The sequence below is a fragment of the Daphnia pulex genome, chromosome 10 (assembly GCF_021134715.1).
Source record: "Daphnia pulex isolate KAP4 chromosome 10, ASM2113471v1".
NCBI lineage: Eukaryota > Metazoa > Arthropoda > Branchiopoda > Diplostraca > Daphniidae > Daphnia > Daphnia pulex.
Window position 1 is genome coordinate 15049367 of NC_060026.1, and position 17417 is coordinate 15066783.

Consider the following 17417-nt stretch of genomic DNA (forward strand, 5'->3'; position numbering starts at 1 on the left):
ATTTTTATATTTCATTTGTAATAAACTTTCGTTATATTTCAGACAATATTCCGACGAGTAAGAGTATGGGGTTAGAATATTGGATAGTATTCAGTGCTCGGTAAACATAACTGGGTAGTAGGTGAAGCGACTCCAATATTGTCATCCAATCCATTTTGAAATTCAAAACTAAATTTTATGGAAACATTTGTAACTTGAGAAATTTAGGGTTAGTTTTAAATGTAAATTTATCTACCTCAACATTTTCAGCGGCCCCAAGGTTGGCGACAGTTTCCCTGTGGATCCATTTGCTTTGGCGGAGGACATTTGCGATCCGGTGCAACTCCGATTTGCATTTCGTCAGTTCCAGCACCTGGAATTTTGTCTAAAACGTTTTTCTTAATCGCCGAACCAGTGCAAGCCGCCAAAAGAATCAACAACGTGAAGAACAGACTGAAGAGACGCATCTTTTTGACTACGAACAAATTGTGCTGCGTTTGCGACGACTACCCAAAGACTTTTGACGTCTAGAATGGCCACAGTTGTCAAAGTTATGGAAGGCGATCCGAGCGAAAGGAAGACGAGAAAAGTGAAACGCCCTTGAACGTCATAAGATCCTTGTTTCTAAATATTTGCCTTTGACCACACAGTAAAAGACGCATCCGTTTTGAGAAATCGTGGCAGGAAGGGACCAGTTGGCCTTTTTTAAAAACTTTTGACATCATCCACTACTTTTTATTTTGAACCGCATCGAGTTCATATATGATTTAGATGTTGCGTCGGTTTTGTGTTGCGAAATTTTATTTTTATTTATTAGACACAAGTGTCCAGCAACTGTCCCGCTCGAGTATTTGCCCAAGATGTTTTTACTTTTGTTATCTTCTATTTTTAATTGGTTACCTCTTACTATTATCAGCCGACAACTTTACTTCCCGGAAAGAAGAAGTTTTTAAATATTTATTTAAAGTTTTCTTCCGGTTGAAAGCCGTAGCAGTAATACAGTAATACAGTATTTATGTATAACTATTATATTTATTTTTATATTTATTTGCTAATTTGTTTTGGCATTGGTTTACGCAACTGAACATCATCAAAAATATTGGCCAAATTATTTTTATTTGCTATTATTATATTATCACCGCCACCAGGTTACTGTTTACTTAATCTAATTGGTTTCGTCTGCAGTGCTGTAAAGCAAAGTAGGTCCCAAAAGTTCGATTCGTTCGCCGTTCAGACTTCAGAGACTGTGAGGCTTCCAACTTACTTTGTTCCCATGTTTAAGTGTAAACCAAACCATTCTTTTGTTGTAGTTATTTAGTATAATTCGATCATACTAGTGAGATGATGATTGTTGAGTTTGACGTCAACGTAATCAGTGAAATTATTGAGCCCTGAAAAGAGTGAATGGCCGACCCTGGCACCAGGGCGTGAGAGAGGAAATTCATCACCTGACATTGACACCTGACACGTAATCAAAGTAAGTCGGTAAACGTTTTATTAACTAACACGACATGGTTCGTTGGTCTCTCAACATTTTGGTCATTTGAAACTGACAGTTTCCGTCTTTTTTTGACACCGTGGTGGCGTGGTCGTCCATTTCGTGCGGGATTTACCATGTAATTCACATTTTTAAATTAAAACCTTTTTAAAAAATTAAAACCAACTTTTTTTTTGTTTTAAGATGCGGGGAATATAAGCGATTCAGCGTTAATTTTATGCGATGTTAAGCTGCGATCGCCAATCAAATTTGATATTTTTTAAATTTTGTTAGGGGAAATTTTACCATCAAATCCAGTCCCCTGCCCTTGATTTTGCAGATAGACGCATGAATTTGCGTTCAGCCATGCACAACTATAATAAGCATGGAACTGTGAAAAGATTTTGAAAAATTCCAAACCGTAAATGAATTAGACGCAAATGAATTTTCTCCCATTTGTTGTCCACTTGTATTTTGTAAATTTGTCAATCAAAATCGGTTTTTCACTTGCCACGTCCACATTTTTACAGATAGAAACGTGAAAATTTGTTTGTGCATTAAAAATGTTTAGTTGCATTTACTGTTCAATTTTCGTTAAGAAATTCCCATCCCTTAACGAATTGGGAGTCGATCAAATTATTTCCCCTTATCTAATTTTTCCTGCGTCCGTAAGTGTAAATATTCCTTAAAGATAAACGAGATGTGTAGAAGCAACGTTTCGTGTTGATTTCAAGCAAAATTCAAAAATCAAAAATAAATTAAATTTTTATATCTGACAATCAAATCGAGTTTTTCACTTTTTCAGTGCCCTGCCCTTATTTTTAGAGATTCAAAAGCGAATTTTTGTGGAAGGGTGTACAATTGAAATGTGAATTCATCAGTAATTTTTTTTTAAATACCAATCCGTAAACAAATTAAACGAACGCTAATGAATTTACTCCCAGTCTCCCATTTCTATTTCACCCTCCATTTTGTAAATCTGGCAAATGAAGCTGGTTTTCTGTTTGTAAACGTCTAGAGTTTTACAGATAGAAACTTGAAAATTTGTTATTGTATTCAGTAAGTGTAATTGCATCCACAGTTTAATTCAAAAATTCAAAAATTCAAAAATTCAAAAAATTCAAATTCTCTTCCCCAAATGGTGTCTTCGGGTGTCGTGGTCAAATGGCCAAATGGTGTCGACTTTCATGCGCTTTCATGTTGGTTCGTGTCGCCGATGATTTTGGATGTTGAACCTCAAAGGGACGCCACAATTTCTTCCTCCAACATAAAACCCGTGAAATGGGTGAATTGTCGACTGTCTTCACGCAAAAACGAAGATGAACCAGTACTATTATTATAATAAATCTCCACCCAGACTTGATCGCCTTTTTCCAATTTCCCTATCGTCGTGAGGGTCAGCGGACTCTCTTGATCAACGGGGCCGTTATTCTCTCCAACATAACTCGCCCCGGTAATCCAATTATTATTATTAATATCAATACCCTTGAATTTAAGAGAACACCAAAAATCAGATGAATCTCTAAGACGCGCCACTCCCGTGAAAGAGAAAAAATAAGTTCCCGGTCGCGGTGCCGTGAATATCCCCGATGTCGCATTCATGGCATTTCCCTCGTTTACCCTCGTCGCCTCGAACGGAATCGGAGTTGCAATTTCGTTAAATGAGAGAAAACGAGTGGCGTCAAAATGAACGGGCGCCGATTTGACGTCGGCGAATCCGATCCATTTCTGGAAACCTATAGAATAAAAAAAAAATAGATAATTGCAACTGAATAATTCGTGAAAATCTAAAACATTTACCTGCATCCTCAGGTAGTTTAGTGAAATCGCAGTAAACGGATTCCATTTTCGCCGATCCCATGACGGAATAAAATCCGCTCCAAATGTGGCCAATCATTTTGAGATCCCCGCATGAAGACGGCAGTCCGTTGATGGCAACAGCCGATGGATAACTCGGAACAGAGTCGGTTGCTGCTGCTGCTGTGCGTTCATTTTTCTCTCGTAAAAGGGAAGTTAAAAGCGAAACTTGTTGTTCAACTTTGGCCTCCAATTGTGTCACTTTTGCCTGCTGTTCAATCACTGTCGATTCCAAACTTGTCACGACTTGTTTCATTTGAATCTTTTGGCAAATGGAATTACATTACATTTAAAATAAGTCCGATTAAAAATAACCAATTGAATCAGACTGTTGACAACAACAAAATTGCGTGAAAAGGAAATTATAATAAATTCTTACGTAATTTTCCTTCAGTTGTAGGAATTCTTCCTCCAATGAAAAGGCAGCGCCAGTCAAACTCGGCGTCCAGCAGATGAAAACCAACAGCAAAACAACTTGGGTAAGTGAGGATACAGAAAAGTGCGCCATTCTTTTGTTATTCGAAATTATAGATGAGACTGTGTTTTCCAACTGGACGTGCGTTTCAATTTATACAGTTGGACCAGTGGACCTGTTGTTGTTGTGTCCAACTTAAAGGTTAGTGATAAATTGAGAACAACAGGTCTTTGTGTTTATATAATCCATGTCGTTAACAAAAAAGTATTCGATTCGAACTTTTGAATGTCAGTCAAATGTCATGCTGTCATGGTTGTTGTTGCGTCCAACTTAAAGGTTACACTTGATAAATTGAGAACAACGGGTCTTTGTGTCTGTAAACAAGAAGATAAGCTTTCGATTAGAACTTTTAAATGTCAGTTTAATGTCAAGGTATTATATTTTTTTTTGTACGTGGCTATGAACACATATCTTCCCTTTATTGAAGCGGGGGTTACCCTGCGGACTGGCCGAACAGGGAAAGAAACAGAAAAAACCCAAAACAAATAGATATCAATTATTGACTCGAATGAACTGCAAATAATTTTGGGTTTTTTTTAAAGAAAAATACAAAGACTCGTGAAAGAAAACAGCGCCATAGTGGCCTACGTGAATACAATAGAATAGATATGCACGAATGAATAGAATATGCAAAAGAAATAATTTCTGTCCTATATGTTGTTGTCTGTTGTTGTTGTGTATTTTTGTAAAAAGAGGGGGAAAAAAAGAACGATCACATGTATGAAATCTGTTTACAGAAATTTTAATTCTTGTTATTCCTTAGTTTGATCCAAGGCCGGCATTGATGTGAATTTGTTATATCCACTTCCCCATTCAAGGACGCCAGAGTGACACCAACCAATTTAGTTTGAATAATTTTATTCATTTTTCAAGTGGTAAGCTGCCTATTTTCTTAAAGATAAACATTTAACATTTTAAAAAAAAATTATCTAGTTATGTAATAGTAGATAATGGTAGCCTTGACGTTGATTAAGATACTACGTTCAAACTGGGAGGGACTTGAGGCCGTGATGCCTGACAAAGTTTTTTCCTTCCAGCACTGGGTGGATTTATTGCGCATGTGGTTATGTTTGGTCAAAATACGCAATTTATGTGCAGAAGAGTAAAATGAGAGAAACATTTATTTTTAGGTCGGATTGAAACCTGAATTCTTTATTATGGATTCCCCTGGAGTCAACTGCGTCCATCACCATAAGGAAAAGGATCAGCCGGGTTAATCATCTGGGAAAAAGACGAACCTGCTGGACAAGAGGAGCGGGTCACCTACGGTTTGGATATTAACATCACAACAAATTCTTAGTAAATAAAACATTTATTTTAATTGATTGCTGGCACGGAGTTTTGCAGCACGTTGATGAATTCTCTATAATAGTCCCAAGGATTGCAAAAAAGGTCCATTCCGTATAGTCTTTGCCGGATGCAGTGCGGAAGCGTTGGCCAGTCGCATCAACGACGGTATTCATTCTTTTAATTTCACTTAATTTTTAATTTTTTAAATAATATTGTATTTTTTGTCATTAGCTGAAGCTATGGTAGCTATTACTGCTGGCCAAGGGGTGCGAAGTGGCAAATTAATTGAATTGAAGAAAACGGTTGCGACAGCAGTTGGAAAATGTCCGACTGTTAAAACTATTCTCGTAGCCAAAAGAATCCTGTTGATTCATCGCTTCTTGATGTCGATCTTGATGAGGTTGGTTTAAAATAATTAATTTAATTCTAAACTTTTACATTAACGACAAATTTTTGTCAGGCGATGATCAAAGAGAGGGGCTAATGTGAACCGGCCGTTTTGGACAGCGAAGATTTGCTGTTTATGCTCTAGACATCCGGCAGCACAGGAAATCCTGAAAGGGATTGTTCATTCCTAAGCTGGCTATCTTCTTTATGCGTCGTTAACGCATAGTTTAAATAGTTTTCGATTGCAAAGAAGGAGGATCTCAAATGTTGACGTAATTAATTCTCGTTTTCCCAACAGGTCGATATTGGAAGGCTGCCCAGCGTCTAAAAATTTACCAATTGTATGCAGCCCCTACCGCCATTCGATTATTATTGAAATACGGCGACGAACATGTCGAAAAATATGATCTCAGCTCTCTCCGCACTCTGGGTTCGTTGCTAATTAAGTGTCTAATTAAACATAATCACGTTTCAACGGTACTTTCCTCTCAGGGTGAACCCATTAATGTGGAGGCTTGGCACTGGTATAACAAAGCTGAGGGCAAAGAGAAATGCGCCGTTGTGGACACTTGGTGATGGCAAACGGAAACGGCAGGCATTTGCATCAGTCCAATACCCTCGGCCCCTGGACCAGGAATTCGTCCCGGCATGCCGATGAGGTCGGTGTTAGGAATCTGGCCGGCTATTCTAGGAGAAAAGGTAATGTCGAATGTCTTTTAGTTCGTTCGTTTGTTGTTTCCGTCTCGCTTATCAGCTGTTAAATTTACTTCCCGGAAGAAAGAATTTTTTAAATATTTATTTATAGTTTTGAGTTTTCTCCGGTTGATAGGGTGCAGTCATACTTAACTACGTTTCCTTGTTAATATTTATTTTTTGCTATTTTATTTTTGTTTCACCTCGGGCAATGCTACCGGCATCGAAGACCAAATGAACTTTGTCACAGTGGAGGCAGCACTCACAGAAGAAAGAATTTTTCTGTATCTGTCGCTAACCGTACGATTATTCCGAGTTGCATGCATGTTCACTGTCTCGGCGTTCTGTATGAGTCGATCGAAAGTACACGTTATTTACACATGTCCCATTTGTGAACGTATACGCGTATACGTTAATTACTTTGTTTCAGGAATCCCCCACCAGGTGTCACTGCAGTTTAATAACAACAATGGCTGCCATTGCCCACATTGATTAGTGACTGGTAGTGCTTAGTGGTCTGTCTTTCACGTTTCAATGCAGTCTTAGGTGAACGTTTTTAAATATTTGTTTGGCGTTCGTTGCCTTGTAGATTCTCTGAAAGTCGTGCTGGTATTTTAGCATAGTTGGTCCAGTTAAAGCGTGGTTAAATCGTTGAAACAACTGAACCTGAAGAAAAGAAGAATGCAAGTCAAGTCATCTTGCGTCTTTTGACATGTTTGTGGATCAAGAAAGGTGAATTGAATGATATTTTCTCCTGCCGTAGCAGTTGTAAAAATAGTGAATTAGCGAGTCATGCCGGTGCTGCCAGCATATTTGAAAATCACTCAGTTCAAGTGAGTGCTAAGTGTTTACCAGAAGAAAAGTCACCATGTATTTTCTTACATAATGTTTTCTGCCTAGTCGAATAATACTCTGCATTTGTATTTCTTCTACATCTATTTCCACACGAGTGTTTGATTATTTTAACTGCGAAAAATCTGTGTGAGAGGAGAATTGAATGATTGAGGCTGTGTAAAGTCTTCTATCTTCTTTATTCTATTAGCAGTTGTAAACAAGGTTAATAAGAGTGAGACAAATGCAAAACATCTAACCTTAATGTTTTTCATCAAATTCCAGGAGGAAACCTGAAAGTTGTGGAGCCTATCGTCACTATTTTGCCCAAAAACATTGTATTCTACTGATTGTGCCATCGAAATTATACTGGTAACAACCAACATTAGCTTTATTACAGTATTGCTGAAACATGTTTTCTTTTCGTCTTTTATTAGGATTCATCATAGTTATCTTCTGTTTGTATTGGACTTACTAGAACACCAACCCCAGTGTGGACCAATCTCTCATTCCATCTTCTAGAGTACCTTATTGGATCATTGGATCAGTGGTTTCATGTGTAAGTTCACATATCATGTCACTGAAATTTCTTCATTGTAGTCTAATATGTATTTAAAGTATTGATCTGACTTTTGTCTATCTAAAATTTAAGAGACGATTTCTAGTGTAAACTAATGTTTAATTATTCTTTTAGATCATAGACGTCAAGCACATTGATGAAACAAATTATAAATAACGTGACTTATTTTTTTTAATTTACAGGTTTCTAAATTGACATTACAGACTTGATGTGAAGTCATGTCCTTTCAAGAAAAAGGGCAAGGGCTTAGTCAACAAGATTCATTGTTTTCTAACTCGTCTCGTTCCGTTGAATCTCCCCTTTACTTCCTTACACAGGCCCTCTTGTTTGGAGGTATTGCTTTCTGTTGCTACATCTTGTTTGAATATTACTGTCATCCAAATAAATGTTCATTCTGATTACAGGGTAATTCCTTCGTGAACTTCATCCATTGCTGAAAACCAACGAGATCATGCTGTAATTCAAGACCGATAATTTGTCTAGTTAGCTAAATTACAAGTGCATATCTGGGCTCCCTTCATTTCTGTGGCCCCGTTTCCCTAACTAACCACTAACCAACGCCCGCCGGTGGTCACTCACCCGCTGTGAATCCAGGAGGAGGGGAGGGCTCTGGTCGAACGGGGACTTGGAAGGCGCATGATCCGATGAAAACTTTTGGAGGGTCATGAGTCTAACCCGGAAGCCTAGTATGACTACATCTCCCCAGTAAAACTTGCCTCGTACTTCTCTCTTCTTCTCGGTCCAGATAAATATCTCTGGGGGCCGTAGACATATCCTATAACAGCATGTGCGAGTTAAAACAATGCAACCCACTACCCAATGAAACAAATAGCCATGGTTTATTTTTTGTGGAAATCTCCGTCAGTCAAGTTACAAAGACGATGCAGATTTCCGCAAAACTAATCCATCGCTTTTTGTCTCATTGCCGCAGCGGTGGTGGCGGGTTGCGTTTAAACTCGTGCAGTAGTAAACCGTCTTGAACCGGACGCTCTGTTTATTGAATTTCTTGAACATTTTAAAAAGAAAATAAAATTAGTTCATAAAGTGTATTTATTTTATTTATTATATTACATGGTTAAGGTTAAATATTGGTTTATAGGGTTAAGGGTATAGATTTAATGGTCGGTAGGTGTATGTTTTCGCGGTTTGAAGGATTGGAAGGTATGTGTTTGTGGGATTTGGAGATTAATGGGTAGGGATACATTTGTAGGGTTATAGATTCACTGCATTTTTATCCAAACTTGAAATATCCCCCCTCCAACATCCACCACTTTCCTTTCCCAACCCCAAAAACATGTTTATTATTTGTTTGACATGAACATCCCATATTTGTTTTTGTTGCTTCTGAACTTATAAATGGTAAACTGCAATAGTCACGATGACAATTTAACAAAATATGATGCAACTTCGGTAACACAACACCAGCACCAAGGAACGGCCAATTGAACTTGATGTAGAAAATTCTTTCACCAGAATAGGCTTCAACAACGTACCACATCAGACAGCAACAACGCGAACATAAAACACTAAACCTATAACCAGAATGAAATGAATTAATATATACATGAATAAATGTCACTTTACGTTATTTACAAGAGTTAAAGCCCTCGGCTGGCTGCATCAAGTCCATGTGTACGTTGTGTACGTTGGGCAGCAACAAAGAAGCTCATACTTTTACCAGACTGATAATCCTATTTATTAAAAAAAAACTCAATTACTATCAACTATCAAGGAAACAATGTCTTAAATTACAAAAACAAAAATGACATAAGTTAAAGTAAACTATGCAAACACAATCCTTCAGATTAAAAGTTGCAAAAGAACCTACAGCTATCAAGCATTTACAAGGTAGACAACTGAAAATTCTACAACAAATAAGTTAAGAGATAGTCACCGACTAACTAAGTCTGTAGTCTCACAGTTAGAAAGTTGAACATATTTACCTGAATAGTTCTGAAGTGTTTCTTACAAAACATACAGCCGGTACAGGAAAAAGAGGAATTTATCCTTGGCATGGTTGTCCAATTTCAAAGAGCTCAATTTCACCTACACGAGGGGAAAAAAGAGTTACTTATAACAGGAAATCAAATGCGGTTTTGTTTTCTTCTTTTCAGACCTGGAGTGTTACAATTCTGGCTCGGCATTGTGATGGGTAAACAATTTTCAATCTTTTCTTTGATATCCAACTCTTACAGCACTCTGTGCAGAACTCTACAAACAAATAATGGTTAAAGCTTTATTAAAATATCTTTTATACTGCCGGGTTCTCACTTTTCAATGCTTGGCAATGTCTCTCAAAAGCGGGTGGTGTCAACTGTCAAGTGAAGAAAGTTGGGGATCTTCATTAACTCTGCATTAGCAAATTTACCAGGTGGTGTTGCACACGGAACAACCTAGCCCTGATGCAAGGGCAGCAGGACGCTAGCTGGATGGAAAGACCTGGCAACGGGCCAAACTAGAGGGCCAGTCTTCATCAAAAGCGCGTTATGTTGAAACGTGAACTGCTGCTCTCTTGTATACTTTACGTCCGTAAGATCTCATATTCAACGACTTGTTTGCACTCAGATCCAGCGAACGGAATTCGTCTTCTCCTAATAAATTTTAACAGAAAGCCGATTACAGCACATGCCATTCACGTGTAAATAATCTAATGATACTAAGCGCATTATACCATGCTAAGCGTCTAAGCCCCAGTTTAAAAAGATGAAAGTTACCTTTCACATTTTGAATTTCTTCATTTTTACGAAATGATGCGGGATAATTAGAAATGCGTCTAATTGACTCAAACTGCTGAAAATTACGGAAAACGCGAACAACAATTGCAGACATTATATTCGACTTTTTTTTTACTCTCTTTTTTAGCCAGCAGACTAAATTACAAGTTTCATCGCCATCTATGTTTCACATTTAAAACTGATAGTCTTCGCTACGCAAGACCACCGCCATTTTTGTCGAGCACTGATTGAAAGCGTTAGATAATCCGTGCGGCGTATTTTCTTTCCTGATCATTTTCTAATTTTCTTCCAAAAATGGTAATTCCTGTTTGGATTGTTAGATGTGACTGAATCTTAATTCTTTGTGTGTGAATTTAGTTATTTGTGTGGTAACCTAGCCTATAATTTCTACTTGGAAATTTCAGCTGATCATGTGGCCTACATTTTGCCAAGATGTCGTCTCTTTTTCCTGTACGTACCGGCTGTACGTTTTGTAAGAAACACTTCAGAACAAATCAGGTAAATATGTTCAACTTTCTAACTATGAGACTTAGTTAGTTGGTGACTATGTCTTAACTTATCTGTTGTAGAACTATAGTTGTCTACCTTGGGAAAGCTTAATCGCTAGCTGTAGGATCCTTTGCAACATTTATTTCAAAGGATTGTGTAGTTAATGTTTTTTTTGTTTTTTTCATTTGATCTGCTGTGTCCTTGATAGTAATTGAGTTTTTTTTTTATAAACAGTCTGGTAAAGTTTGAGCTTCGTTGTTGCTGCCCAATGTACATATGGATTTGATGCAGCCAGCTGATAAAGGGTGTTCCTCTTGCTACCTGTAGGCTACTCCACTACAGCTGTGTGTTTTGTCAAATGGAGAAACATTAGAAATTGAAGTAATTATTTCAATCAACTTTCTGATTGTCTAGCTGATTAAAAAGCTTGCTAACTGACACTGAGAGGTTTCAAAGTTTAGCTATACTTGTGTCATTTTTGTTATTATCGCATGAGAATTAACTGCTAGATAGTAATTGATTTTTTTAAAGCAGGATTAACATCCAGTTAAAGTCTTAGCTTCTCTTTCTTCTTTGTTGTAGTAATCACACTTTGTTTTTGTTTCAACAATAGCTATCAGATTGTTTTAAGAATATTTGGTTAAACTTAAACCACATAAAGTGTCATTAATTTGTCTTTTCAGACAGCATTTCATTTGATGGTGAAGATTAATTCATTTATTTGTGTTATAGGTTTATCCTGTATTGTTCCCGTAGTTGCTGTCCGATGTGGCACGTTGTTGCAGCCTATGCTGGTGAAAGCTCTTATTGCATGAAGTTAAACTGGCTGTTCCTTGGTCCTGCCGTCATGTTATGGAAATTGCATAATTACTTTGTTTAATTGTCATCGTGACTATGTAGTTTACCGTTAATATGTTAAGAAGGAACAAAAAAGAAATATGGGGAGTTTTATGTCAAACAAGTAATAAACATGTTTTCGGGATTGGGAAAGGAAAGTGGAGGAGTTGGTGGGGGGGGGGGGATATTTCAAGTTTGGATAAAAAACAGTTAATTTATAACCCTACAAACATATCCCTACCAATTAATCTCCAAACCCCACAAACTTATACCTTCCAATTCTTCACACCCCACAAACATATACCTACCAACCCTCAAATTTATACCCTAAAGCAATGTTAAACCTGAACGATGTAATATCTATAATAAATAGAAGCAAATATATTATTTGAACTAATTTATATATATTTTTTTTTAATTCACAAAATTTAATAAAAAGAGCGTCCGGTTCAAGACGGTTTACTACTGCACGAGTTTAAACGCAACCCGCCACCACCGCTGCGGCAATGAGACAAAAAGCGATGGATTAGTTTTGCGGAAATCTGCATCGTCTTTGTAACTTGACTGACGGAGATTTCCACAAAAAATAAACCATGGCTATTTGTTTCATTGGGTAGTGGGTTGCATTGTTTTAACTCGCACATGCTGTTATAGGATATGTCTACGGCCCCCAGAGATATTTATCTGGACCGAGAAGAAGAGAGAAGTACGAGGCAAGTTTTACTGGGGAGATGTAGTCATACTAGGCTTCCGGGTTAGACTCATGACCCTCCAAAAGTTTTCATCGGATCATGCGCCTTCCAAGTCCCCGTTCGACCAGAGCCCTCCCCTCCTCCTGGATTCACAGCGGGTGAGTGACCACCGGCGGGCGTTGGTTAGTGGTTAGTTAGGGAAACGGGGCCACAGAAATGAAGGGAGCCCAGATATGCACTTGTAATTTAGCTAACTAGACAAATTATCGGTCTTGAATTACAGCATGATCTCGTTGGTTTTCAGCAATGGATGAAGTTCACGAAGGAATTACCCTGTAATCAGAATGAACATTTATTTGGATGACAGTAATATTCAAACAAGATGTAGCAACAGAAAGCAATACCTCCAAACAAGAGGGCCTGTGTAAGGAAGTAAAGGGGAGATTCAACGGAACGAGACGAGTTAGAAAACAATGAATCTTGTTGACTAAGCCCTTGCCCTTTTTCTTGAAAGGACATGACTTCACATCAAGTCTGTAATGTCAATTTAGAAACCTGTAAATTAAAAAAAATAAGTCACGTTATTTATAATTTGTTTCATCAATGTGCTTGACGTCTATGATCTAAAAGAATAATTAAACATTAGTTTACACTAGAAATCGTCTCTTAAATTTTAGATAGACAAAAGTCAGATCAATACTTTAAATACATATTAGACTACAATGAAGAAATTTCAGTGACATGATATGTGAACTTACACATGAAACCACTGATCCAATGATCCAATAAGGTACTCTAGAAGATGGAATGAGAGATTGGTCCACACTGGGGTTGGTGTTCTAGTAAGTCCAATACAAACAGAAGATAACTATGATGAATCCTAATAAAAGACGAAAAGAAAACATGTTTCAGCAATACTGTAATAAAGCTAATGTTGGTTGTTACCAGTATAATTTCGATGGCACAATCAGTAGAATACAATGTTTTTGGGCAAAATAGTGACGATAGGCTCCACAACTTTCAGGTTTCCTCCTGGAATTTGATGAAAAACATTAAGGTTAGATGTTTTGCATTTGTCTCACTCTTATTAACCTTGTTTACAACTGCTAATAGAATAAAGAAGATAGAAGACTTTACACAGCCTCAATCATTCAATTCTCCTCTCACACAGATTTTTCGCAGTTAAAATAATCAAACACTCGTGTGGAAATAGATGTAGAAGAAATACAAATGCAGAGTATTATTCGACTAGGCAGAAAACATTATGTAAGAAAATACATGGTGACTTTTCTTCTGGTAAACACTTAGCACTCACTTGAACTGAGTGATTTTCAAATATGCTGGCAGCACCGGCATGACTCGCTAATTCACTATTTTTACAACTGCTACGGCAGGAGAAAATATCATTCAATTCACCTTTCTTGATCCACAAACATGTCAAAAGACGCAAGATGACTTGACTTGCATTCTTCTTTTCTTCAGGTTCAGTTGTTTCAACGATTTAACCACGCTTTAACTGGACCAACTATGCTAAAATACCAGCACGACTTTCAGAGAATCTACAAGGCAACGAACGCCAAACAAATATTTAAAAACGTTCACCTAAGACTGCATTGAAACGTGAAAGACAGACCACTAAGCACTACCAGTCACTAATCAATGTGGGCAATGGCAGCCATTGTTGTTATTAAACTGCAGTGACACCTGGTGGGGGATTCCTGAAACAAAGTAATTAACGTATACGCGTATACGTTCACAAATGGGACATGTGTAAATAACGTGTACTTTCGATCGACTCATACAGAACGCCGAGACAGTGAACATGCATGCAACTCGGAATAATCGTACGGTTAGCGACAGATACAGAAAAATTCTTTCTTCTGTGAGTGCTGCCTCCACTGTGACAAAGTTCATTTGGTCTTCGATGCCGGTAGCATTGCCCGAGGTGATGGATCATAGTGTGAGCATATATTTCATATTCATTCTACGAAATTTTTTTTTACGTTGAACAGCCCTCCGTCTTTTAAGTTATCAAGCTTGTTTTCAAATTTTTCCGATAAAAAAGATATACTGTAACTGTTACACTAAACATACAATTCTTTCTCTCGTTGATTACTGACAGGTTTCAACAGTAGCCTCTTGTCATTTCTAGTTACATCTCTTTCAGTTTTCGTTTCCAACCTTTTAGAACTTAGTTCTCCACGATTTCAAGCCGAAAACATTTCCTGCGGTATCATTTCGCCTATCAAAGTCGGCGATGTTAGACTGCTCAAGAAGATGACGCTTTGAAAATAATAATAACTGACTGAATTAAAAAAGGACGGGTCGATGCACTTACCCACTTGTGTATTGTATTGCATATTCAAAAACTGTTAGGTTACTCATCACATGGCAATTTTGCTATTCCGTTTCCCCGTTTGCTTCTTTTCGTAAGATTTCGCGCACTTTCGTCTTCCTTTCCATGTCCTTTGATTTCGCTGGTATTGAAGAACTTGTGTCGAAATGTGTACTGCAGGTTGTGGATTATTGCTGAATCTTCAGCCTCCTGTTCATAAACGTATAATTAATGTGTATTCAATTACATGTGTAGTTATGCCAGAATTTTACCTTTGGTTCCATAATCTTTTGCATAGTTATTAATCGACGGCTGGAATGCAAATTTAGGATCTGCTCACTGTTGGCTATAGTTTCCAAACAAGGATGTTCAGGTAGGAGGTCTGGATCATACTCCATTCTATCAAAGAAGTTATTGCGAATCAATATGACAAATTATTAAAAGCCAAGCTAGAAAACCTTACCGTATGATTGGAATCCAAAAAACCAGTCGGCCATGCAGTTTGAGACTACTGGCGGCAAAATTAAGAAGATCTTTATAGATGTCGCCTAAACCGTACTGAGTTTTAGAAGGAAAATGTGTCGACAGCATCTCATCCGGAATAGGGGCGATTTTCTTGCTACCCACTTTATAGGTTGATTCACGAATTCCATAAGGAGCTGTAGAGAATTTCGCCAATTTGAATCATAAGGGAAAATCTTCAGGGAAAGCCTAAACATTTTCTTACGATCGGTTATGATGGAGTCGAAACGGAAATTCGACCTCCAAACGGGCGTTGATGCGTCACCCACAAAGAAGTCCAAATAGCGTGAAAAAAGGTTCTAAGTCTTTAGGAGAGGCCACCCAAGCCCTCCCCTCACAGCGGGTGAGTGACTACCGGCGGGCGTTGGTTATTAGTTGTTAGTTAAGGAAAAGGGGCCACAGAAAAGAAGGGAGCCCAGAAATGCACTTTAAATTTATAATCTATACTACATAATTATGGGTCTTGAGTTTCAGCATTATCCCCTCAGTTTCCACCGCAAGATGAAGTTCATAGCAATAGAACAACGGCAACAACAGGATTCACCTGAAAAAAAGAGCTTGTTTAGCAAAATACCTCTGATCTGTCAATCCCAAATTGTAATGAATTAAGTGGTGGTTACCTCTTGAGTTGCAGCATTCTTTTTGTACAAGACAAAATATATAGCAGGGATTGGTTTTGGCGAGAATTCAATACCTTGAATATTTCGAAACAACAAACTGCATGCTACTGGTGCTGACTACAGTTGTCTAAAAATAATAATAATAATAATAACAAAAATAATAATTCAAAGAAAGGGAATGTCCAATGTCAACTTCTACTCTTTGGTTAATTACATCTGTAGTTTTCTAGTAATACAACTTAATCAATAGTTACTTTTGAAGCAAAGTGCTTCGGCATGGGACGAGACGTACGGCAAGAGATGACATATCGGCAAAATGGACGTCAGCCAACATCATCAGATGATTATTGGCCCAATGAAAATGTTAATATTATTTTAGATACGTAGTGACAGGCATCATTAATTCATTCCTTACCAACGAGAGAGGTATGTATGCTATGGGCTATGGGAGGTATGTATGCTCACCAATAACACATCCAAAAATTTTGGATGTAAAGCTGAAGATTAGTCGTTGAAGTTGTGACTAATCGGATGTATTCAGCAACTTCCGTCAAAATTTGGGACTGCGAAATAGATAAATGCAATAACTTCATATTACAAAAGCTCTTAGTCTTTCACACAACATGAATGTAAACATAAACTATGGTGGCTATAATAGTAACAAATTTTCTTACATTCTTTTGGGGTTGATTTTGGTCCTTAAAAACAAAGAAACTTGAACACGGAATCCGACGGAATCTTACACAAAATAGAACTCGGCACTTGCTGTTTTGTTCACCTTTGCCACGAGAAAGTTTTAACACTGATCTACACTTCGTTGAAGCAATTTGGACAGAAATCCTTCCATGGTGGTAGTATAAGTTCCATGGGAGTAGCAGCTTCCTCCACGACGCTGTCTTGGAAAATGGCCTCAAGATCTTTGCATTTGGTATGATCGCTGATCGGTATCTCTTTCGAGTTCTCTCTTTCTCCTCCTTCCTTATCAGTTCTCGATGACTTTTTAGATACCTGTATAAAGTAAAAACCATAAAAACATAAATGCCATTCAGCAGACATGAACTATTCAACAATGGCGTAAGCATGGGCGTAAGGCATACAGTCTGACAGAATCAGCTGTTTCTTTCCTGTTTAGCAGTCTCAATTCTCAAACTCTCAGTCTCAGCTCTCAATTGAAGCCACCTGATGGACAATTTATCAACCCTAAGAACTTCAACATTGTCAGCTACCTGCGCTGCGTTAGCATTTACCATTTAGCGGATGATAGTGATTACTGATAAACGATTGTGGGTGATTTTGTTTCCATAAAAAAAAAAAAAAAAAAAAACTAGAATATGACCTATTTTCTGCTGCAAGTCTGCAACCACTCTAGTTTCGTTGAGAAAAAATTAAAATCTGTCTATTAAGGCTTTCTCTTCTTCTTTTCTTAATCGGACAAAGTAGATAACGAATATAACTTCAATGGGGTTTGAACCCGGGACTCCGGCGTGCCAATTGCAGACTATACCACTGGGCTATAAGGTAATGCACATTGGAAATGAAATATTGTTAGAGGGTCTCAGCCAATACTTTTTTAGGAAATGATCAACTTCCGGAAATAGGTAGATCAGGATATGCGACC

At 37.7% G+C, this 17417-nt stretch overlaps 1 protein-coding gene and 5 long non-coding RNA genes across 10 annotated transcripts; 2 read left to right on the forward strand and 4 right to left on the reverse strand.

Moving 5' to 3' along the window:
• Positions 1-18: 18 nt before the first annotated feature.
• Positions 19-760, reverse strand: LOC124204341. The gene is made up of 2 exons (XR_006878840.1): positions 236-760; positions 19-168 (listed from the first exon to the last, which is right to left on the reverse strand). It is a non-coding gene; the product is annotated as an uncharacterized LOC124204341 (long non-coding RNA).
• Positions 761-1193: 433 nt separating this feature from the next.
• LOC124204342 lies at positions 1194-8080 on the forward strand. Of its 2 annotated transcripts, XR_006878841.1 has the most exons (14): positions 1276-1456; positions 3708-3792; positions 3890-3929; positions 4552-4663; positions 4919-5087; positions 5161-5243; positions 5310-5478; positions 5539-5895; positions 5958-6164; positions 6388-6890; positions 7275-7361; positions 7427-7548; positions 7752-7902; positions 7974-8080. It is a non-coding gene; the product is annotated as an uncharacterized LOC124204342 (long non-coding RNA). The 2 variants fall into 2 exon arrangements; XR_006878842.1 differs by lacking the exon at positions 3890-3929 and having other exon boundaries at positions 1194-1456.
• On the reverse strand, positions 2496-4176 carry LOC124204338. Its single transcript, XM_046601387.1, has 3 exons — positions 3693-4176; positions 3257-3575; positions 2496-3192 (listed from the first exon to the last, which is right to left on the reverse strand). The coding sequence occupies exons 1-3, from the start codon at positions 3819-3821 to the stop codon at positions 2693-2695; spliced, it is 948 nt and encodes a 315-aa protein (XP_046457343.1). The 5' UTR covers positions 3822-4176; the 3' UTR covers positions 2496-2692.
• Positions 8081-8599: 519 nt separating the features above from the next.
• Positions 8600-10520, reverse strand: LOC124204376. Its single transcript, XR_006878858.1, has 6 exons — positions 10284-10520; positions 9841-10160; positions 9686-9780; positions 9513-9615; positions 9163-9260; positions 8600-9101 (listed from the first exon to the last, which is right to left on the reverse strand). It is a non-coding gene; the product is annotated as an uncharacterized LOC124204376 (long non-coding RNA).
• Positions 10077-12027, forward strand: LOC124204375. Of its 2 annotated transcripts, none has more exons than XR_006878857.1 (5): positions 10077-10207; positions 10432-10601; positions 10662-10802; positions 11028-11174; positions 11526-12027. It is a non-coding gene; the product is annotated as an uncharacterized LOC124204375 (long non-coding RNA). The 2 variants fall into 2 exon arrangements; XR_006878856.1 differs by having other exon boundaries at positions 10709-10802.
• A 521-nt stretch (positions 12028-12548) lies between these two features.
• On the reverse strand, positions 12549-16873 carry LOC124205447. 3 transcript variants are annotated; one of them, XR_006879318.1, is made up of 13 exons: positions 16474-16869; positions 16215-16362; positions 16054-16068; positions 15800-15926; positions 15385-15723; positions 15121-15316; positions 14930-15056; positions 14661-14867; positions 13638-14587; positions 13268-13354; positions 13081-13202; positions 12727-12877; positions 12549-12655 (listed from the first exon to the last, which is right to left on the reverse strand). It is a non-coding gene; the product is annotated as an uncharacterized LOC124205447 (long non-coding RNA). The 3 variants fall into 3 exon arrangements; XR_006879317.1 differs by having other exon boundaries at positions 13739-14587; positions 15800-16362; positions 16474-16873; XR_006879319.1 differs by lacking the exons at positions 16215-16362; positions 16474-16869 and having other exon boundaries at positions 13739-14587; positions 16054-16182.
• Between the last annotated feature and the right edge of the window lie 544 nt (positions 16874-17417).